General features: G+C 33.1%; 2 protein-coding genes and 1 long non-coding RNA gene across 3 annotated transcripts in view; 1 reads left to right on the forward strand and 2 right to left on the reverse strand.

Annotated features, from left to right (window-relative positions):
- The window catches only part of LOC132946686 (uncharacterized), a 327529-nt gene that overhangs the window by 290239 nt on the left and 11745 nt on the right, over positions 1-25545 (reverse strand). The window lies entirely within an intron of this gene.
- LOC132946561 (uncharacterized) lies at positions 8345-8936 on the forward strand. Its single transcript, XM_061016610.1, has 2 exons — positions 8345-8527; positions 8595-8936. Exons 1-2 carry the CDS (start codon positions 8345-8347, stop codon positions 8934-8936), a joined length of 525 nt encoding a protein of 174 aa, XP_060872593.1.
- Positions 23774-25482, reverse strand: LOC132946562 (histone acetyltransferase KAT7-like). Its single transcript, XM_061016611.1, has 8 exons — positions 25476-25482; positions 25203-25291; positions 24893-25132; positions 24694-24825; positions 24390-24513; positions 24159-24326; positions 23886-24076; positions 23774-23827 (listed from the first exon to the last, which is right to left on the reverse strand). The coding sequence occupies exons 1-8, from the start codon at positions 25480-25482 to the stop codon at positions 23774-23776; spliced, it is 1005 nt and encodes a 334-aa protein (XP_060872594.1).

Below are 25545 nucleotides of genomic sequence, written 5' to 3' on the forward strand. Positions count from 1 at the left end.
TTTTTTTATATAATTAATATTTATACATTTATTATTTATTATAATATATACATGTACCTACGTACAGACCGAGTAGGCAAAAGGCAGTCAAATATAATAATATAAGAATAACGCGGTTTATAAAATAAAAAAAAAAACATGTAAATATATCAATAAAAAAATCGAACTTTTCCACGCATGTATTTATGCCTGTATATAGTAAAACTCGACTTTTCTAAAAATTTATCGATAAACACGCGCGACGGAGGCACTCAGTTTGCACGTTATCTCCGCGTGGCTTGTAAATTTAGCGGGGAACGCGAATAACGTCCGAGCGAGGACGCAGGAAGTCCTCAAAGTGGGTAAAGACGAAAAATCTGAAGAAATTTATATCTTCATACATAAACTAAATTATTTATATTAATAGATTAATAAATAAACTTATCTATATAAATATTAGGTTAATGTTTACTCTTTACTGGATGCCCTGTATAATATATTTACTGCAGGTTCATCATTCAACTATTACCTATGTACACAGTTCTTCAAGTCAACGCACTATATGCACTATTAGTTAGGTAGTATAGTTTTTTAGTACCTTGTCCTGTGATAAGTTTTTCTAGGAGTTTACGACTCTCTCTTTTATGTAAATATATATGTACAGGACGCCCAATAAAAAAATTATCAAACGCTAAACAAATATACAGAAATACTTATAATTTAAAAATAACTACTTTAAGATTTTAATTTGAAATATTTGGTTATTGTTTACTTTTTACTGGACATGTATCTTTTGAAGGTTAAATTGTGTACGTGGTTCTTCAAGTCAACGCACCACTATTTGTCAAAACGTACAGTTTATTCAATATCCTGCACTTGGTACCTATGTGGTCCAGAGCACGATTTAGCTAAGACTTACATGTTTAAGTGTATATAATAATATATATTTGTACAGAACGCTCAATAATGAGATGGCCAAACTTTAAACAAATATATAACTTTCATTTAAACTTTTCTTTCAAATTGTCTTTTCAGATATTTGGTTAACGTTTGCTTTGCTCTTTACTGGACGCCCTGTACATATGTTTAGTAGGTCTGACGTACCTATACGTGGTTCTACATGTAACCACACTACCACAAATCACAATATATTATGCACTTGGTAAAGTCGCAAGTGGAATATAATATGTATTCATTATTGATGCGTGGAAAATGGAAGCCCGAATTACTTCCGGTACAACATTTGTAAACGACATTGTGTTGACACATTATGCTTATATCTTGTAATTTTTTTTTTTTAATTTTATTTCAATACATTTCAGTGGAGCTCCATCTAGCCCGTCTAGTAGATCCAGTTGCCGCACGCGCAGAGTGATTGAGAGTCCTTCGGCTTCCGGTAAATGATTTAATCACACTGATGTTTCAATTTACATACGAGTAAATCTTTGTTTTTTTTTTGTTTTTGGTACTGCGTAAACGACTATTGTCAATTATTGTCATTATCGGACTTTGTTAAAATGGGCCTACGAAATTTACGGTCTTCTGAAGTAAAGCAAATTGTATAAATGAATCATTATAGTTTCGAGTACTTACTAAATGTCAACAGTGTATTTAAATTATCAAAATCTTTTCATACCTACCCATGTATAGGGCGAATGCCGAATAGTTATTATGTAAGTCAGTGACCAGCGTCTCAAACTCTCAACGTCTCAGTAGTCAGCTAGTGTAAGTATCTCAAAAAGTATTAGGTAGAAGTACAGTAAGTTGAATTAATTTTTGCCGAAAACATTGCATTTGAAAACGTTATCGTGTGTATAAAATATTAAAATATAATAAGATACGTTAAATGTACCCACGAATAATATTTTTAAATTACAAAATTGTTTACAATACTTATTGTCATAACTCATAAGTAATAACTAATATACATGTGTGTGTTTGAATTATCTTAGACGGCAATAAATAATTTTATGATTTTACAAAATTTCAATGCAACGTACATGGATAAGCTTAATAAGTGTACCTATTTATTTTTAAGGAGCAAAAGTTAGCTAATAGTTGTAGAATTTCAAAGTTAGTGCAATATATCGATTTTATATTAATATTATTCTACCTATTATTCTGTTGAAATAAATAAAAATTCAAATACACTATTAATACGAAAAAAAGAAACAATATTTTAACCACGTAGTTTTTATTTTTTTTGAGCCGAAAGAAGTTTTACACAAAATTGTCTGAATTAATGATGACATATATAAAAAAAAACTTATTGCTGGTGAGCAAAGGATAAGTAGTTTGACGCAAAATGGTCTGAATTAATGTTAATATATAAACAAAAAAAATTTATGTTTTTTGAGCCGAAAGATAAGGTTTGACGCAAAATGGTCAGAAAATTTAAGAATTTTGAACATGAAAAAAATATTAATATAATAAAAAAAAAAAAAAAAAACACCAGACAAGACACAAAAGCGGGGGGATTGATACGTGATGGCGAGGTGCGTGCAGATGCAAAGGCCACTGGTCACCTCCATACGTTTTCGCGGCCGGTCCCTAAGGCGGACGAGTGTGATCGCTGGCGCGTTTGCTCGCGGGTGACGACCATCGTGACGGCTGGTTGGACCCGACTGCGAAGGCCGCGGGAGCGACATTGGACGACGATTGACGGCGAGCGGCTAGTGCGCGATGTCATGCGCGTCAACGATGCGCAGATGCTGAAGACGACTGTTGTGACAGCGACGACGGAGACACCAAAGCACTGAGCGAGCGAAGACAGCTATTTGGGGCTGTGGAATCAGCGGTGACCGGAGGCATGGCCAGGACGGCGGAATTACCACTGGACGAAAAGGGGAGAGAATCGTCGGACCACGCCACAACGCACCATGGTCCTGATCCACTCCGTGATTTTCGTCCTGGGGTCCCGTCGGCACAGTGTCTGCCGCGCCAATGGCCCCTCCACTGCGGAGTCGCGCACTGCCAGACCCTGAAACATGATCAGTTTCTGCGGGTCAGGCGATGCAGCGACGTCGTCCGTGTTCCCATAGCTTACCTTAGCTCTATCGCTCACCCATCGTGCTTTGAGATCTCCGCCGCCGCCGTCACGAGTCGCCTTCGTGCAAACTGCAGCTATCGTCGAAGTACCGTCGGGGCGGTATCGTTGCCCACGCTGGTCTAGCTAGCCGTCGTATGTCGTCGTCGTCGTCGTCGTCGTCCGTCCGTCGCTCCTCTCACGACCTACGCTGCTGGGCCATCGCCGAGCAGCCACAGATGGTCTCGCGTGTCAGAAACCGCGAGCTCGCGACGCCATCGACCACGACCTCGTCTTTCCGCGGGTGGCCGGAAAACGTACAGGGTGACTTACCGCCGTACACCGTAAAGTGCTCTGTCACGTATCAATCCCCCATGTCGCCGCCGTCTTGTCTGGTGTTCTTCGGTCCGAGGAGGAGGGAGGGGTGGACTGCGGCTTCACTCTCCTCGGAAGCATCCGCACAGCATCAGGCGTGTGACCCGCCTCACACCCTTCCACGTGGTGGCCACTATTCGCCTTGCGCGTCCACGTGGAGGTGTGGGGTCCGCTGGTTTTGGTGCTTCCGATTCAGGTATCCTGGCCAGTCCATCTCCGTCCCTCTCTTTGCCCTCGGCCGGTGTCTCTATCATCTGTTCCGGATCTGTAACTGTCTCCGCGTCTCCGCTGGCCATAGCCTCCGATGAGTCTTCGTCGCAGACATCTTCAACAATCTCACCCAAAAGGGCGTTCACGGCGTCATCTGGGTCTTCTTTATCATAGTTATCCTCTGGAACTTCCTTTTCATCCATAGGCTCTCGATGGTTCTCGTTTTCAATATCTCCTTGATTTTTGTCGTTATCCAAATGTTGCCCTTCGTCGACTTTGACGCAGACAGTTTCGACTATCTCACCCAAAAGGGTGCTCACGACGTCGTCTAAAGCTGGGTCTTTCATGCTGTTGATGTCCTCTGGAACTTGCTCTTCATCGATATGCTCTTGATTTTCGTCGACGAAAAATTCGTCAATAAGGCTGTGAATCATCTCCCTCAGGATTGCGTCTATATCGATCTCCATCGTGGCCATGTTATTTTATTAACAGTGTTTTTTTCCGGTATATTATGAAACAAGTATCTAATACTGTTGGAGACAAAATTGTAAGTGAGTTATAAAAACAATTTTGGTCTAAGCAGTCACCGAAAAATACAAACATTGCCCAGACGACGGTTACGACGTCGTTTATTGCTAGCCAGCGTGAGTACGACCGCGTCGTTTATTTAACGGCTTATTTTCCCAAACATCATTATTATCGATACGTACTTATGCCTACGGGTAGGTACCTATAATATAATATTATTTTAACGAGGATTCGTCTTTCGAATTGCATTGGTGCTCGTCTTATACTTTTAGGTGAAGTCTTTTACATTCACTGGGCGGAACGATGAATGTATCAATTGTTTTACAACGACGTGTGTTTTTTCGATTACGGGCGTACACGTTTTATAGTAGTTCGGACTTCGAGTTTTTGGCCGATTTCTAATAGCATTTACTTGGTACTTTTAAAAGGTGTCAATATATTCTTTGTTATCATTGCTGGTTTTTTCGAACCTATCGATTATCTGCAGTTAGAAAACATGGATAGTTATTAATAATTTCGTGTGGTATTTATTATTTTTCATGTTTAAATATCTTAATTTACAAATCTAAGAAATGGATCCTAGGTTTGCCGATATTATTTTTCTTCATATCTTTATGTCCTTTTGTGCGGCGATCAACAATGTGTATACTAATAAAACCAATACACCAATAATACCATAATAATTACGCATATAATAATAATATATTATTTATTTAGCAAACAAATAATTACATTCAACGATACAATATATTATTATAGTAAAATAAATTGTAGTGATAACAACTCTCCTTTAAGATAGTGTGTGTTGGTGGGTATAATATAAGTCTTAGTGGAGTACAACACTTTATAGTTTTATGCTAAGCGATATTTACAAAAACAAAAATGTTTATCAATCGAAAATATTGTTAAGCCTAATGTTATTATGTATAATAATTAATTTCTTTCTTTCATATTTATATTTTAACATAATTTAACATCAATAAAATATATTAGTTTTTATCTTTAAATATAAAAATACAAAGTTCTTTGTACAAATACCTTTTTTTTCTGATATTTATAATTTTCCAAAGCAGTGACCTGGGGGACCGCCCATCGAATTTTTTCATTGGTAGTGTCTTACGCTAGTTCGAAAAATCGTCAGAGGAGCACCCTCGGGTTTCTGCTTTATATAATAAGAGAATATTATTACGGCTGAGACACGATTGAGCCAAATTGTCGGCATATCAAAGGAAATCAGAATACAAAAGAAAACTTACACGATTGAGCATAAAAAACTCTGCAACGTTGCCATTTTCCATTTTAAACTATATTATATAAAAATATTTATTTAAATAGGTACTGCTTATTACGCTTAGCACGGCAGTATTATTGTTGTAATTTTTTTAAGTTTTTACTTTTTCCAATGGCGACATACGTTTTTAATTCCAATTCAGAATATAGCACGAGTACTTGGGGTTATTATATATAGAAATCAAGTTTTGGACACGAGTATTTTATAAGTCATCAGTTTGGCTATTAAATATTGCGGGGTACCCATAGCTCTGTCACTCCACCCCGCTTGCGTGTCAAAACTTTAAACAATTAAAATCTTCCTGTTTCGTGTTGCTTTGAAAAATACTTTTAGAGTGTATGTAATAAGTATGCGACGTCTTGTCGTCTCAAAACCGTAACCGTTGGGGTGTATAGCCAACCATCGTGTAAAGTACTTAAGACATCGCGTCAAACTTGCAGCTATTACCTATAATATTATATCCAATAATAATATCGGTATTACGTGTCTGCCAGTGCCGAAACTAGAGATAAAAGGGCCCAGGTGTGAGTCAAATTTTGGGGCCCCCTATGGCCCTATTTCAAACTTTCGTCTTACAAAATTGCCTAGCACCAAAAGCGCAATTAAGGGTGCGCTTACAACTCCATCGTAACAAAAAAAAACCAAGAAAATAATAAAGACACATGTTTTCCATCTCAGGAGGCTAAACATTTTTATATTAACTCTCCGAATATTGTCTGTACATAGTGTATAATCACTTTATTTGTATTAATTTTACTTACAAAAATAGATCAGAAATTTAAGCTGCACAGGCCTCCATTCGAAATGTAAATCATATGTAATTTCATCTCAGTTGATATTTTAGATTCTGAGCGGAGTGAGGGATCTAGTGGTTTTACAATCGTGTTTATTTATTTATTTTGTATACAAAATTTCTACCAGAAGGAGTGCTTTGATTTCAACATGTAGTATCTTATCTTTTATAATCAAAGTGGTACTTTAAAGAGGTCATTTGTCGATTTTCTCAATAGTTATTTAATGCCACGGGAAAAATCACCGACAGATAATTTTTACCGACTAACCGCTAAAAATGGGATTTGTTTAGAAACGAAAAAAAATAAAAATAACGATTTTAGTTATTTTGTTTTAATTTATAATACAACTTAGTACTTACAGGCTATAATAAAATATCCAGACTGACAAACCATCCCCGCTCAGAATTGTTTTTCGTATACAATGATAAGATATCATTGAATTCAAATTGAACACAATCCATTATACAGTGACCCACTTGTAACCTACTGTACAGCAGAGTGACATCCACTTACCTGCTTTTTTATATTTAATTTTTATTTTTTTTTGTATCTGTCATCACTTCTTAGGACAATAAAAATGCTTAGATTTTCTTCAACGGTATCTTTCCTGATAGGAGAGTGAATCCAGTTGGTACTTTGGGCTTTACAATTTAATAGACGACTCCCAATATATTGTTTCTAAGAAAGATGAAAAATATTAAAATTCTAAATAGTCACAAAGTTTTTTTTATAAGCATTTAAAGTTTAAATATTGACAAAATACGTCAAATTCACGAAAATGTTTAAATTAATTTGAGTGAGAAATTCATAAAAATTTTCTTTTTAAATCTAAGATATTTTGGAATTCAAAGACGAACTGTAGATAGATGAAAATTTTACTGAATGTTTATTTTATCAATTTCAATGCTTAATAACATTTTTAAAATATTTTGACTCGTTTTAAGCTATTTACGGACAATTTTAATTTTTTAATTTTTTTTTCTATGAAAATCAACAAAGTTTTATTTGTGGGCCAATTTGTATTAAAAATGTATAGTATAAAATATTATCTTCTTAAGTATAATCAATACAATAATAACATAATATTAGATGTTGGACGAAACATGTTGCAGGTATCAAACAATTTCAATTTTCATCATGTGTTGTAAATTGGAATTAAAGTTCATATTAGTTAAAAATCTAAAATCCTTTATGTCTGAAAAGGGCCTCCTAAATATTATATCGTGGGCCTTTTGGGGGTACGGTGTCTGCATAAAGACAGCCGGTTACCTGGTGTGGTGGTATTGTCGCAAGCTCGCGAGAGCAATTCAACGACCTGTAGTACACCGTTGCCGTATATAAACGGTTTGATTAACACTTTGCGAGTGACGGGCTAAAAATGACAAAACTGACCATTCTGACCGGGACATTATTTTGTGTGTAGGTATCATTAGCATTAAATGTGTGTACCGTTATCAATACACACGGCAAAAATAAACATATTAGTTGTGTATTAAAATTGATACACACGGCACTCAAAGTGTTGATATACAATCTTTGAACAGTGTGTCTGTGTAGGTACATTTGGTGTAGTAATAATATAACATACGCCTTCCTAAAGTCGCAATGATATAACTGAATACGGTATAGACAGAGGGTGGCTTACGCGGGTGCGGGGTAATAATTAATACTCCCAAGACCCACAAAACATTTATTTACGTTTTTTTTTTTTAAAAAAATATCGTTTGCGTTTGACGAATATTATGTTTTTATTTTATAACGTAAGTTTAATATAATATTGGAACAAATATCGTTATTTTGAAATAATTTACGAAGTGGATTATTATTTACCCAAGTATATATTTTCATCCCGGAAATAAAACCGCTTTATTAATGCGGCGGGTATATTATACGATATAATTGAAAAAAAAGTAGTTGCGTCACAGCAAATAATACAATATGTAATAATTGAAATATTAAGTTTGATTATTATATATATTATACAACCGTAACTCATAACATTATGTTTTATGACGTATTGTAGTTTCATTATAATTCATTTGTTACGAAAATCACGAATAATTGCTAATACCTACGATATAAAAGTTAAAATCGAATTTTCGTATAGTATATTTATTCCACGTACCTAAATCAAATATCGGTATGTCAAATATTGCCGCTCAAGACAAGAAGTCGTCAGATATCAAGCTGTCATCCAAGACTGAAAAGATGCAAATGGTTTTTGACGAGCTTAGGTCAAATCGACCGAAATCGCTCGAGAGTTGTGATTTCCGTACATTGCCGCTGCACAATAGATTTGTATCGTTACCGAATATGGCCGTGCGTGTAAATTCCTCGGCCGAAGCGCCCACAGAGGTCGATTGGAAATCCATGCACGACTTGATGGTACCAGCTGTCGAATGTGCTGAAACCATCGGAGAGCAGCGATGTCTTTAGCTTCCCGGTGAACAAGAGATCTGCGTCTTTGCCTAATGTGGCCGTGCGTGAAAATTCCTCGGGCGATGCTCCCGAAACTGGACTGTCGTTCGGTACGTCCGCGGAGTTGCCCATTTCGACGGATTCACCATCACGTGCCGAATCGTCTGTCTTGGCATTGATGCCACCTGCCACTCCAGAAGATGACTGTTGGATCAAAACGCCGTTATCCGTCTCGTCGCGGCTGCCACCGGTAGAAGCCGGAGTAATGGGTACGGTAACCAGCAGTGACGCGGGAACGGACAACGGTCACGCCTAGACGTCCGCGCGTTCACTTTGGAACCGGACGAAGCGGTTCGTCAGGTGTATGTTTAGCTGTGGTGCGATCGACCGCGCAGACGAATAGGGCTTATGATATGGTTTTGTTACGACAGTATTTGGGCACCAAATGTATGTAAAATATAAATTGTATATTAAGTAAAATGTATATTATGTAAAATGTAAATTGTATATTATGTAAAATGTATATTGTATCTGTAAATTTACTTGAATACAATTGGGTGTTACGTTATATAATATTTGGTTTTTATTTGATAATATTATTAATAAATATGTCAACACTCTTGTGTAAAATTAATTAATGCGGCTTGTGGAAATTCTAGTTCAAGTATACTTACGGTTTTTTTAACCAGTGTAAAATCTCACGAGCAACTTTTTATTAAATTATCAAGCTTTTTGACCAAAGAACAAAAAGTTTTATCAACAGGGTACCTATACGTCGAAAACACCAAAAACACTGCGATAACATGGAAAGAATGATATGTGTAATATTGATCTCCACGGTTTTGCATTTCTACAAATTGCTTAATAATTATTAAATTTATATTTGTATAATATATATTTTTGTCTCTAGTTTGTTCTGTTTCAGAATATGGTTTGTCATTTAGATTTCTCGTCAATCTTGCTCAGTGGCGTTCATTCAGCTTGTATTGTTATTAATATTATGTAGGGACTAGGGACATATCGAACACAGGTCGAGAAACGCTGACCTATATGTAATGAATTTTATATTTTTTAATATAAAAATATGATTCTATGGTTTAAACCACCTGCCTAATAACTTGCTATTTTTTATTTTAGTTTGTTTATATATTACCTACATTACGCTTGTTAATTACCTAGCGTATACACTATAGGTATTTTTGGTTGTACCATATTGTAGCGAGCTGTGACTGTTTAACCATTTATCTAAAAATAACACCATATAGGCAGTAGATCAAAGAGTAGATCAAAGTAATCGTATATAGTACGCGCCGCGTAATATTTACATTAATAGTAATAATAATAGCAGCTTCGCTGCATGTGTAGTAGAACAAACGAATATCGAGCGCGCGACCATGAAAGGCGTGCGTCAATCAATATATGACTACTTATATAAATAACTCGCATAAAATGTCCATATAAATCGTGAGTGATATGGAATAAAGCACCGCACGTGTACAATAATAACATATATATGTGTTCAACTTCCTGCCGGGTGCAAGCGCGTGACGAGGCCGCGAGATGACCATATACGGTTATCCAGAATAAGTAGGGACAGGGACAGACGCATCGAGGTTTTTTAATTTAAATTAATATAAAGATCAAAGAAATTTTGTTTCTCGTCAGCTATATACTCACAGAATATTATATTTGCACGAAAATTGCGTTATGACGGAACGAAGCGTCTTTTTATACATCAGTGGCCTAGTGTGCAGAGCACACTGGCGTGGTGGCGTGACCATAGCTCTGAAAGGTGATTCGAGTAACTGATTTTGTACATCGGACGACGTCAAATACTACTATTTATTTACATATTTTACCATTTAGCTTTGAAAATATATCCATCGAGTATTGTGTGAACGGCTCAATTAATATAACTAAATCTGCTTCTAAAATATGTCACTAAATAATAGTGGGAAAATATTGGACATTGTGATTCCCATATATTCCAATTTTGGTTAACGTCTACAATATATTATTATGCCCGTCAAGTTGACTTAAATCATAAAAATGTTTATTGTAATATAGTTAATTCAAAATCCGATTTGAGTATCGATAAAAATCATTAAAAATCAAGTGATATAAATTTTTTTTTAAATGGTATCCAAAAGTCGAATTGAAATCGAAAACAATTTAAATCGATAAAAGGATGGAGGATTTTACTTTTTATAATAAATTAATTTTGGTATCGAAACTTTATACGCTTTTATAGCTAACTGTATACGTTGTTAAGTACAATTTCTACTATCGTGACTCGGCGCGGCGCAGTGGCTAAAATCAATCACGCGACGTGATTAAGAGTAAGCAACGGCCGCTGCTACTAGTTCTCGGATGGATGACCATCTGGGTTCGTTGTGCGCAAAAACCTTGTCACACATACACGTGTTCCTAACCGACCGTATATACCAACAGTCCCAACCCTACCAACCTAAAATGACCTAAAATGACCTCAGTCGTCGAAGCCTTAAAATCTAATAAAATAAATTAAATAATTATATTATCAAATACATTCACATACACTTCACTTAAAGGAAAATACATACAATCTTCCGACTCGGGACTCCACGTAGGAGGGAACCCGCCTAACCATCAGTACGACAGCCGTCGACAGCGCTCCCAGACCCCAGTGTTAATCTGTCTTCCCAATACCATGAACTAAGATAGTTCATGGCAATACTAAATACACACGGCGTGATATCAAAGAATAGATTAAGGCGCTCCGGCGTATCTTGTTTTAAGAGGACGCCCATAGAGTATTACTCTATGAGGACGCCACACTGAAATTTATCGTCTCCATCCTACAAGTGCATAACATAGTAAATTTGCAAATTTTCACTCGGCAGATAATGTCAGGCTCCGTTAATTCTCTACATATACTGTATATTATAATGTACGTTTTCTGTTATTCAGATACTCGGCATAAGCAAAACAGTATTTGAACTTCCGGTAAACAGTGAACTACGTAACTCTTCAATATATTTTTTAAGTATTTTGAATACTTTTTAAAAGTATTTTTAACAGTATTTTTAAGTTTAAATATTCTTGTATTAAAATACCATAAATTCCGTTTTATTAATTTTATATGGTTTCTGTATCTGGAATTTTTTAAGAAAACTGAAAATGTAATAACTTTAAAATAGTTCCATATTAATAGTAATACCACTTTTTATTTAATTTTTTTCATTAATATGTAATCAATTAGTTGAAATATATATCTGAATGCAAGATGAAATATGTGAACATGTATTTATCTTTAAATAGTCAGACACGTTATAGTAATTGTTAAAATCTATGGTAAGTAGTAACATAATAGGTACCTATACTGATATAGTGATATGTACAATATACATATATATATTATAAAGCATAAAATTAAAAAAAATATTTGTATTTGTATTCAAATACTTTGTGAGTATTCGTAAAATACATTTCTATATGTAACTATAATAATTGTAGTTTAAAAGTATTTTAAATACTTTTTTATTCGAATACTTTTTCAAAAGTGTTTTTTATAAGACTGTATTGACCTCATTAAACGATGGTGGCGTCGTGGAAGAAATACGACAAAAGTAGTACTCGCGGCGTCGTTGGTCCAAACCTGAAAAAAAATTGTATTATACCTATAGTATAGTTGGTTTATAAACCAAATTATTAATGTTACCTAAAAATGTAGAACTGGCTGTTGTTTGACAGTCTCTACTTGGCGATTCAAATTCGACTACTGGCTATGCCAATAATTTACATTATCGTACTCTACGTTCCTGTGTTCTATTTACGTTTTACTTGAGCAAATTCACCGAGTGCAGCGTAAATAACGAGTCAGTAATCTATAAATCATTGTACTATGATCGTGGGTGAATCTAAAAGATCTAGGGGCCAATCTAAAAGATAATTATGGTAGCTCACACATTTTTAAATGGAGTCGTAAATTAATAAAATACCTGTGAATGAAACGAAATCTGTGTATGAAAAATGTAAAGGAAAATATACTATATTTAAATATGTTAGCTTATTATTCCAAGCCAAGAAAATCACAAACCGTCAAACACACGTGAACCTTAACTATACTTCGATCTTAATCAGGATATATCCTAAATTGTAATTAATTTTTTGAAGGCCAGCTGTATAAATAACATAACGTTGTAAAAATTAACAACTGAGCAATATTCACACTCGTCATAATTAGTATCTCATTATCTCGACTGTTCCTTACTTCCGTAGTATAAACACTAACTAACAAATTTAATTAATGATTTTCAATTAATTTGCTAGTCGTCTTTAACATGCGATTAAAACATTACAAATAAATAGAATATTATGACTAATTTGTCTTATTATAATACCTAGTTAGATTTAAATTTTTAATAAATTGCTTACGTTTACCTTAACCTAATCAAAATAAAATTTTGTAAAAAGACGACGGGTTGCTGGCAAAAGTGAAAACTTGAATATTAACGTAGTACATTTTTGATATTTTGGATTGGTTAGGTAATAATTTTTGCACGAATTGCTTTAATTATTATTATAAAAGTACTATAATTTATGTGGTAAAATACAATATTCATTTATTGCGCTATAAAATTTAAATTAAAATTTCAAAAAAGGGGGACCCTCGTGTTAATACCCCTCACTTTGTTTTTTTGGATAGCGCTGGGAGTTTTTGTGCACAAACGTCGGGATCTGGTGCACATTTCTGCACAAACGATGCAGAAACGTTTGGCACATTCAAAAATCCAAATATTCAATGTGGGGGAGGGGCTACCGTTTCAATGGCCCCCCATTTTGTTTTAGGGATAGAGCTTTCAGTTTTTATGCACAAACGATTGGACTTGGTGCACATTTCTGCACAAACGATGCACAAACGTTTGGAGTGGTCAGAAGTTCAAATTTCGAAAGTGGGGGGGCATTGAGATGGACCTTGAAAATAATAAATTACAAAATTTTGGCAACATCGTATATTATTGAAAATTGGATAAGAGCTCATCGGATAATCGATAACCGGATACTGACCGCAATTAAGACGTTAATTTTACCTTCAATATTATTAAGACCGCAATTCGTCTATTGCGACCGCAACTCGGACAATACCGATATTTCGGGCCACCCCACGACTGAACCACAACAAAACCGTAACAATCGTAACAATAGATACGATAAACAAAATAATATAGTAGTTGATTATTGTTCTTGTTCTTGTTGTTATTGTTATGAATTTCTACACTGCATACGTTATAAAAGCTTGGGCGGGTCTAGCCGTCTAGGGTAAAGATTGTTGTACTATTAATGTATTCGAAATGGTTGGGTACTTACAAAGCTGGGCACTAACTAGTTAGTTTTGAATCATTTTAACTTTGTAACTATTAACTAGTAAAATTTAATGTGTAAAATAGTCTAATCTAACTCGTTAAAAAATAAACCAACTAGTTATTATTTTTTTTTTTCATTCCAAAATTCCAAAAGCTGTTCCTCAATCATGACCTTATGGCTATATGCCTATATAGATTATTAGCTCATATATATTACTAATTATTAGTATTTATAATAATGCACGCACAGGTTTTTCTGCGTAGTCTTTAGAATGCATAGATAATAAAGATATGGATATCACATAATGGTCTTATCGGCGGTCTTCGAGGGGAGCATTTAAATCATATTCATTAATATATCAATTTGTATTGAATCATTGAATCATTTGCATCATCAAATATAACTTATTAGGAATCTTGTATTACATTTTCAAATCTTAGATTTAAAAAGGAAAAAGGTGGGTAAGTGGATGTCGCTCTGCTTTACAGTAGGTTACAAGTGGGTCACTGTCATGGATATTGTTAAATTTGAATTCAATCATATAATATCAAAGCCTTGGTTTAAATTTTCAATCCTTAGCTATAAAAGTTGAACATTTTATAAATTTTGAACTACAAAATAATTATTAAATTATTAATTTGATAAATTTTGTCAAAATTTGAACTTTAAATGCTTAAAAAAAAAATGTGTTGAAGTATGGATTTTTAATATTTTTCATCTGATTTTGCAAATAATATACTTGGAGCCTTATATTACAATTTCACGCTTTTTTACCCGTCAAATAAAATTTTATTAATATTTATAGAAAAAAAAACTAAAAAAATTGAAAACTAACAATGTCCGTAAACAGCTCAAAAAGAGTCAAATTATTTTTTAATTTTTATCGTGTATAGAAAATGCTAATACAAACATTCAGTGAAATTTTCAAGTATCTACAGTCATTCGTTTTTTAATTACAACAAAATAAGAAAATCGTTACACGAGATATCAAGTGAATATCAAATGTTGTAAAAATATGAATTTCAGACGCTCATAAAAATTTAATTTAACCCTTTATAGGGCACAGAAAAAAATATCGTACGATTTCTACCAAATTTTCAAATTTACTTCTTAACAGATGTAAGTTACTGTAAAAAATGTAAAAAAAATTGTAACTTTATTTGCATTGGTAAAAAAAGGGTGGGGAATAATTTCCCATTGAGCACTTAGTGTCCTAGTTATGGACCATGGGCAGAGGGAAATAATTTCCCACTTAACACCATACTACAATTTTTTTTAATTTTAACTATTTTTATGCAAACAAATGTATATATGACATGATAAATAGGTATTTAATTGTATTTTAGGATTTATGACACCTGAAGATACAAATCTTCTCAACTGATAAAATAAATTAAAATAAATTCTCATGAGATTATAGTAAACCTTATACTTCATTATAACAATAGAAAAAACAAAACATAAATAAAAACCTTTGTAGAATTATCTTGATTCACACATTTCAGACCACATTATATAAAATTATAATAAAAAATAAATAAAATCAACTTTTCAAAATAAAATTAACTTTCTAAAAAAGAAACAATATCAACTGTAGTACCTAATCGGGCAATAAAATCAATAGAATGTGCTAAGTTTTATGGTATTCAGCAAAACAATCTTTGCATAAAACTTTGTTGCAAGTTGCACACATTACATTGGATCTTTTGTCATGTTTTTTGGTATTACATCTAAAACAGCGTCTATATTATGTAACAATTTTAGTTGCAATATGTGGTTCAAAGGTTCACAATTTGATATTGAAAATTCTATATATTACTACCTAAGGATGTTTTTTGTCGACTAATTGGTGTAAAATCATCAGCATCAGAATCTCCACCAATGTCTGAATCTATTGCCATTTCATCTGTTATATTAAATAACTCATATAATATATCATCATCCTTAAGTTTATAAGCCATCTGCAATTAATGTAAAAATTAAATTAATTATTCATTAAAAATTCACAATAAAGTGAAAATATTAAGTTTGTGGTGTATGCAATACACTTACTGTGTATATATATTGATTCCTTAAGACTTATTTGTTAAATTGATACATACTTTGAGTTCCTAACAGCAATCAATCTTCTGTTCTAGTCGTTTTAGTTTGAGTAAAAAAAAATTGATATGAAAAATGTGTCACGAACAATTAATAATAATAGTACTTGAAGTATGATATGATATTTCATTATCACACTAAAATAAAGAACAAAAACTAAGCTATTTAATCATACTGATAACAGATAAATTAAACGATTTCATCAACAATAAATTTCAATTGAAACAAAATTATAAATAACTCTCGGAATAATCAGATACCGTGAGTGTGCAGTGGGAAATTATTTCCCACCTGGAACGTTTTATTTCAATAACTCATTACTAGAGTGCGCTAGGGTAAAAATACCTATATAATAATAAAAACAGAAAATGATGAACATTCGTTTGATATAAGTGGGAAATTATTTCCCTACGATCACAAGCTACAGGATTTTTTTTTCTAAGGTGGGAAATAATTTCCCTCTACCCTATAAAGGGTTTGCTTGTAGACATTTTTTTTTTTTGATAAAGGTAGACAAACTTATGATTAATCTTATATTACATTTTCAAATCTTAGATTTAAAAAAAAAATTTTTATGAATTCTCAACTCAAAATAATTTGCTAATTTTCGTGATTTTTCCGTATTTTGTCAAAATTTGAACTTTAAATGCTTATAAATAAAAACTGTAACAAAGGATTTTTAATAATTTTCATCTGGCTTTGAAACAATAACCTAGGAGCCTTCTATTACATTTTCAAGCTTTTTTAACAAACAAATAAAATTTTATTGAAATTTATAGAAAAAAAAACTTAAAAAAATTGAAACTGAAAATGTCCGTAAACAGCTCAAAATATTTGGAAAATGTTATGGTGTATAGAAAATTCTAATATAAACATTCAGTCAAAATTTGATGTACAAAAAAAATAAAAAAAACACACATCATTGTAAAATCAATACATTCATCACTTCGCTCAGAATCTAATATTGCTTAATACTGCAGGTATTTTAAAACTGTTAATGAGTTTCAACATCCTCACGTTCCCCTACACCGGATGCAAGGTCAAATGAATTCAGTCATTGTTTGATGGGCACTTATAAGAAAGCTGTAAGTCATAGGTTTTCTGAGTCATGGACCCCTTTGTAGAATAAAGAATAAAGTATGATCATGGACCACCCCCCCCCCCCCCTCAACAACCAATAAAAAAAAAAATATATGTATACATTTTATTTTTATCATTGGATCTTTTCCGTTAGACATATAAAATTAAGGTCGTTATTAAGAGCCTATATACGGCAGTTACCTTTTGACCAACTTGAGGTGGTGTTGCATAGCAAGTCGAGGGATATTTTCGATTTTTATTGTCCGAACGCAGCGCAGCGAGCGAGTGGCAACGAGGGCATCACTGACGTCCGCCCAAACTTTACGGGGTGTCCCGTAAACTAGAAAATGGTAAACGTAAAACGAAAAGATCCTAATTATTTTTAATGATATTATTGAGAGTTAATGCAATAATACATTATTAAATAATTATGAAATAGTAATAATCACCTTGTTTCATAGTTTATAATTATTTATGTATACAAGTTTCAATGTGACATATTATTTTGCTGTTGTTTTGATTGCAATATTGGCTTTAAATCTGGGAAAATATTGGACAGAACAACTCGCATATCGTCCTTAACACATTGACGGGCAGTAACTAGTAACTACCATAGTAATATGACCATAAAAAAACGTGCGTACATTTTACATCTCTAAGGACATAAAATATCGCATTCTGAAGAGGTACCTATACCTAATTAAACGTTAAATGTTTATTACCAAACGATATTTTTATGAAGTTGATATAACAGAGATACCAAATTTAATATTATATTATATTGGTAAGTACCAAAATACCAATTAATATAATATTTGTAAATTATATTATTAATGCTCGTCATTTTACAACTTACCTATCACCTATTTGTACAAACCTATGCCCCATGCACTTATATATATATTGTAAACCACTGTGTGACGGGGAGTATAAGACCAATCCCTCGGGGGTTGTTACACCTTTAGCCATATTTCTCGAGGGCGGCTACTTCACGCCTTTGTGACGCGGTCACATCCCTCCGACAGGTTCGGTTCAGGGCGCCCTGGCGCCAGGCTGACGGTCCCCCGCCGGCTACTCTCGTACGAGGTAGAACGTTGGGTCTCGCTGATCCGCGTCGGCGAGCGCTGGATTCGACCCAGGCAAATTCCTCCCCTTCTACTAAGGCGCTACTCCCGACAGCCCCCGCGAGGCCATCCACATATGTCGCGAACGCTCGGCCGGCGAGCGCGAGCACGCGAGGTACACGCGCGCGTCGGCCGGACGCACGCCACACAACTCGACTTATATATATATATCATCTAATATGTATAATATATTTAATTGCAAGTTGCAATGTCAATGACATCATGTAATTATAAACACTTAGTGGAGATATTATACTCATCGTAAATACTACGGTTTACGAGCAGCGTTAAATATTTTAGAATATTTTTACTCAACTAAAAAAATAAGTAGGTATAAATATTCTATACAATTGCGACTTGTAGAAGTAGAACCATTTTAATTAGGTAGGTATTAAAAACATTAAAATTATTTCAATTAAAATAAATTTTAGCTCCAGATATATTATATTCTCGACATTTGCATAACAATTTTAAATAATATCCTACCTATATAATATTATATGATTAATAATGAATAATATTATAGGGATGATCAATTAGATTTGGAATCTCAAAAACCAAACTATTTTCATCTGCAGAAATACGGTCTAATCATTACAAGAACATGTTATAAATTAAAATTTAAATATATTCTTTTTTATTACGTTGTTATGGACGTCTCCAAAACCGAGTTTGTTCGTTAATAAAGAAATACGTGGTGTATGAGTTATCATTAATACTTTATTAATATAATCAATTTTAAAAGAAATTTAGTTGTACAGAATATTTAGATTTAAATTATTAGACTTAAAGGATTAACAGAGGTTCGGCTCGATGGTCTGACAGTACTACACTAACTCCTATACAGACAGCGAGACACGGTAGGGACTCGCTCGGGCTCAAAACTGTCCACACAGCGAATTCCCTTAGACCGTGTGACTCTGCCTGTTCACATATTAATATGCTTACACACGATTCTATATTATACTATTACATACTACGTATAGCATACAGACAGGGTTTCACAACAACGTTAATATTATACTTTAGACTTTAGGGATAAAAATATACAATATAAGCATATCGGATGAAGGATACGTTATATACTGTTATAGATTTATTTACATGAACTATAAAAATGTATTTTGACTAAATTAGCTTATTAAATAACATTTCTGTATGCGTAGCTGGTAGGTACATATGACTTACATTTTTTACAATTTTAATTTTTTCCTTTTGCTTTACTCCCAAATCACTAAATATTTCCGCTCCCCACTGGAAGTACTGACTTATAAAACCAACCCAAAGGAATAAAATGTACAAGTATCTATACATAATGTATTACACTATTACGACATTTGTATTTACGTATGGTAACACATCAAGAAAGAAATTATTGGAATCGATAATTTTATCTACAACCATTGTCGTTTCCCATAGATTATTTAGATATAATGATCATAGGTACATGGATATAGAGAATGATATAAGTATCTATTATCTATGTTATTATAGGGTATAATACTATGATAAATCATATGTTTTTATCAAGGTGTATCAATTCATCTTGGTTTTTATAAAGTTATACACAGATAAGACATTTTAACAAATTTACGCATTTGCAAATGATATCACTCAAAAACTTTAAGCATTAAATGTATTCTACTTGACACAGCTAAATAAATATAAGATATGGTGAACTTATTCAAAATAAATAATACATAAAAGGATTTTAATTGCATAATATAAATTCAATTTGCAAATGGAATTAGTAGGTATCTATGATTATTATTACATACTTTTAATTTATAAACAGAAAATTGTTGTAAAATACAGTTAAAAAAACTAAACATCTTTGATATTTTAGTTTCGCTATTGTGACTGTCACTTTGGGTTTTGACACGATTCCACGTTTCAGCACCACTCACTTCAGTCAGTCTATGTCTCAGTTCCGGCGACCGGCACTTAAAAACTAGTATTAGCCACCCACTGTTGGAGGTGATTGTGATACGAACCGTTAGCATATTTATTAAAAGTTATGATCTGAACTCTGAATAGCAAAGAAGCAGTTTTTGCAGGGGATAAACATATATGGACACATTATATGAACTAGAAAAAGATCCGATCGTACAATACCCACTGCTGGAGGTTCCAGTCAAAACTCATCGAGTGCCGTCCAGGTAATTTCACAAAAAAAAAACTAAAACAAATTAAATATACAATTTTATTATTAAAAATCAAAAATTAATGTTAATTAGTTGGTATTACCTGGAGAACGGAACTCGCTATACGTGTTTTTGTTTAGTCAGACATGATCGGTCCAGCTAGTGAAATAATTCTGAAACGTGAGTCGATCCATGATGGACTAGTCATTAAATACCAATTATTTATTCATACATAATGTGACACTTGGCATGAAAAATTACATTGAAAATTGAATAGGTACCACCCGTTATGAATCATCTCCTTGGAGTCATATTATATACTCGAGTGTAGGTACGTCTTCGTCGTCGTCAGGTGGTTCAATTATGTAGTAATCCTGCTTACCTGACTGCAGTATATGATGGTCGAATTAGTTTTTCAATCGATATCTGGCATGCAGAGTCATCCGAGATTATCTAATCGAATATAAAATATCGAAAAATGTATCAATACGAAACCAACATAATAATATTATCATAAAATAGTGTAAAATTCGTAATGTTATACACTATTATGTCTTATACTATAGGTATAATATGTAGTGTACATTATAGCTATTATATACAAACACGCTCTGAAGAGCTGCTGTCACCAGAGTCGTCGTCGTCATTATTCGTAATAGCAGGTACCTATATGTAGTTATTATGATTTGACCACTATGTAGACGTTTAAAAAATATATATAGGTAGGTATTTTGAATGTCAAATACACAATAATGTTCAGACAACATAATATAGGTATGAATAAATATTAATATTATAATACTAAATGAACGTAAAATACAATAATATATTGCAACAGTTGTTACATAATAATGACATAACAACAAGAAAAAGTATAGTTTAAATGTATTATAGTTATATACAGGCCCGGTTCAAGGGGTAGGCGACATAAGCACACGCCTAGAGCTAACTTAAGCAGCAATTTAGTAAGAGGGCGGCATTTTCAAAATACTGATAATATTATATTGCTTGGGGCAAAACCCTTAAATTTAACATTTTGTTGTGTAAATTTACGTTTCAGACCACTATGTATAGTCGGCCCTGGTTGTATAATTATTTAACAATATAAGAAAAATTCGATAAGTTAATAAATCTAATTAATAATAAAAAAATTTGAAAGATTCCAACAAAAATAATTGTTATACATGAGTTTTAGGTATAATATGAACACTGAACATATAAAAATATATTATCAAATGCGTGATAAAATTACAAAAAAAAAATCAGTTAAACATAATATATTTTTACAAAAAAAGGTAAATAAAAGTTGAAAATATAAAAAAATATTATACTATTATGAAATTTACATCAAAGCAGTATAAAAATTATAAAACGAAATAGAGAAAAATTTCGTATAATATACATATAACTTAATCAAACCAATAATAAATTTAAAAAAATTACATTTGACGCATTATTAGAAGTACATAAGCATAACGAAAAAAGAAATTTAATAATATAATATACAAATAATGTAACAAAATACAAAAATGATCGAATCAGAAAAAAATAAAAACAAAGTCATTCAAAATATTATTCATTACAATGTTCAAACATATTATTCAAAAAGTAATAATTATTATTATTTTTATAATTTTAACTGAGGCCATTAGCTGTAGGATGGTACTGTAAGGTTTTTGGTACGGACGGGAACGGTCAGAGGAACACGTTTTTGTGTTCGGCAGAATTTTCAAGTGGGTACCCGTAGGTATCTGCCGTAGGTATCTGCCTTGGTGGAAGACACCGTGACGGTCTGAAGAAAATTGACACCCGTCGCTGTAAAAAGTTTCCAATTAAATATTTTTAAATAACCAGTTTCACTGCTAACATCATTGATGCATATGTTGTCAATGCTTCTGTGTTTATCTAAATATTCTATAATAACACCTTTCCAATATGCATTGTATGTAATTTTACCCAAGCCGGAATGGGGTTTTTATTAATCACCAATCAACAGACATCAGCGTACTTTTTTTTTGAAAAAAATATAATAATCTTACTTTTATCAGAATAGTAATTTTCCATTCGAATAAAACTTAATTACAGTCTTAGATCATATACAATATCTGAGATCACAGTATACTCTTACTCGAGGAAAAAATAATACCTCTCAGCAAAATATGTATAGATAGCAAATTGTAATTAATAAATAAAAAGACAATGAATTACTTAAAATATTACGATTTTATGAATTAGTAAAAAATAAATGACATACATAAAAAGTTTTTACTTTAAATTATAATAGAACAAATAGGCTTGGATGTATATCAAATGGCATGTACATTCAATATTTAAAATAAAGAAAAAATTGATTGATATACATCATATTATTTACAATTAATAAGTGTCCATATAGCTGGTATATTTACATAATTTTTTATCGTTATTTAAAAAATATACAGCATATACTCGTGTAAAATATGAGCAACTATAAACGATGATATAGTATTAAAGAAAAATAATAGTTTACAATCTATGTTAACTTTTTTGAAAACTGGAATACTTTGTCTGTAAATTCTACACATCCGACGCAAGTCCAAAGTCGTAAAATTATCGTGCGGGTGCTCGAATCGTACTCGTACAAACCGACTGGTCATCGTCATGCACCCACATCCACCTCCACCAGCAGCAGTTGAACTCGATCACGTGCCTTCGTTCAGACCAAATCGTCCACCTTCTTGAGCTGGTCCTGTATGGCGGCAAACGTCTTGTCCTTGATCTCGGAAAGCCACAGGAAGCAGATGACTATGGACGTGAGGCAGAACAGCGACGATACCAGATAGTTGCGGTACATGCCACCGTCGTCGGCCAGCAAAGTGTAAATCTTGAAGGCCAGGAACATCGTGACGGTGAGCGAGATAATGTTGGCCGCGTAAGCCGGGTGTACCCAGGTACATGCCGGCCGCGCACACGTACACTAGGGTTAGCCACCCACTGTCCGTGGAATACACTTCAGAGGTTCTTCAAAATGTTAATATCCTAAAAAAAAATATTATAATAATTTAAAATCGTTTTTTTAATTCGTTATCAGGAAAAACTAACTTGGCCATTAGCTGGTGAAATCATAGTAAATTCGGCGGTGCACCTGTCCACGTAGAAGTACTCGAATACGGCCATATCGAACACAAGGCACGAAGCGAACGACACAATCAGTCACGGTCCACTCGGGCAGCCAGCACGGTGGACGGCAGCGCCGAGACCAGCACCGAGCAGGCGAACACCAGTAGAAGCCGGTTCTGCATAACGTACAAGTGCGGGGACTCGGGAATGATAGGGGTTCGTGAGCCGCGTGTAATCCAGGTAGGTACATGCCACTAGGGTTAGCCACTTGGAATGCACTTGATGAAAAAAGGTTCTTCAAAATTTCGGTTTTTCTAAAAAAAAAATATTATAATAATTTAAAACTGTTTTTTTTTTATCAGGAAAACTAACTTGGTCATCCGGTAAATTTGATGGTGTCCACCTCAACCTATCTGGTGCAATGTGAACTTGTTTTAATTCAATTTTCTTCTTTATGTGAGAATCTACAATATTCCAGTCTACACATATTGTAATTTCTTTATAGATTTCCACAACCATGTGCAGAGATTGGAAAGTGTCTATAATATCTTGTTTCATTAAACCTAAAATAAAATTATTATTAATGTTATGATTGTCTCACAAAATTCTTATTAAAAAGTTTCAAATTAAATGTTTTTAAATTACCAGTTTCACTGCTAATATCATTGATGCAGATGTTGTCAATGCCTCTGTGGTGATGTAAATATTGTAGAATGACACCTTTCCAATACGCATCGTATGAAATTTTACCCAAACCGGAAAGCGGTTTTTCTGGCGTACCTGGTTGATTTTCAATTCTAGATAGAAGATAACCTGAAAGGATAGACTAGACATGATATATGCTAAAACGCCTAGGTTAATATAGTTTTCACTTACTGAATTCGATGAGAATTCGTCCATACCCTTGTCTTCGGTACTGTGGCATGATTACGATACAAGCTACATTAAAATTGTCTTCATTTTGTTTGAGTTTTGAAAAATAACCAACCAAATGACAGCCCTTAACATGTTTAATTGAACATTATTACAATATAATTATGGTAGACAACTATAAAAACACTAAAAATGCGACGGTATAGACAAAAGTGGAAACTACTACTAATAAATTTAGATTATTGGCTTATATAAAAATTTAAAGCTGGATGGACTTATTTAAACGTATTTATATAGGTATACTTACAAAACCGTCGTTTTTCGTCACAATGTAAAATAAGAATGGTTCAACGCCAAAGTCCAGAGTTTTTAGGTCCAAAAATAATTTTCCCAATCGACATAGTGTTTCGCAATACGTTTTATCTACTTTTCCGTCAACCTGTTTGAAAAAAAATAAACAACTATATAGTTTACATCTCATGAATTGTTTAATAAAATTAATTTACTTCAAAAACGCTTAAATCTCCACTTAGGTAGATTTCTGTGCCTGGTGGTGTTCTCCAATTACAGTGCCGCATATGTCTTTCCAAGATCGATTGACATTTAGTGTATTTTAAACAAAATTCACAAAATATTAATCTCGGAGAATTCTCTTCCTGTGGAAATGGACATGAATAACAAGTCTCCACTTCAAATTTTCCCAATTGTATTACACTCGGACATCGTACTGGAGTTTGAATTGTACTCTACAATGACAATTATTGAAATATAAGACGTCATGTTATATTAAAATAAAATAAATAATTTAAATTTTACATTCTTTTCCAGTGTTCTTTTCCGCTTACATATATTGATATCATCGTTTACAACTCCAGATGCCACGGGTCGGATCATATTTTCCAGAACTGAAAATTGTATTTAATATTTATTACTAAGACTGGTTAGTAAGCCAAAAAATTTAAGTACAGCATAAATAGACACCTATATATACCTATGACACCTTTATGATATACCTAAATATATGTCATCGCTAAATATATGGCTTTTAAATTATTTAAATCATAAAAATGTGACGTAAATATCATTCACTAGTCATAATAGCTTCGAAATTGGTATTTATTTATTTTTTTAATTTTCCATTCGTTATCTGCTCTCTGAG

The sequence above is a fragment of the Metopolophium dirhodum genome, chromosome 6 (genome assembly GCF_019925205.1).
Source record: "Metopolophium dirhodum isolate CAU chromosome 6, ASM1992520v1, whole genome shotgun sequence".
NCBI lineage: Eukaryota > Metazoa > Arthropoda > Insecta > Hemiptera > Aphididae > Metopolophium > Metopolophium dirhodum.

Coding starts and splice junctions, on each gene's coding strand:
- LOC132946561 (XM_061016610.1), top strand. CDS start 8,345: ATGTCAAATATTGCCGCTCAAGACAAGAAGTCGTCAGATATCAAGCTG. Junction 8,528..8,594: donor TACCGAATATGGCCGTGCGT/GTAAATTCCTCG, acceptor TGATGGTACCAG/CTGTCGAATGTGCTGAAACC.
- LOC132946562 (XM_061016611.1), bottom strand. Junction 24,826..24,892: donor GAGATTTAAGCGTTTTTGAA/GTAAATTAATTT, acceptor TTTTTCAAACAG/GTTGACGGAAAAGTAGATAA. Junction 24,327..24,389: donor ACGAATTCTCATCGAATTCA/GTAAGTGAAAAC, acceptor CTATCCTTTCAG/GTTATCTTCTATCTAGAATT.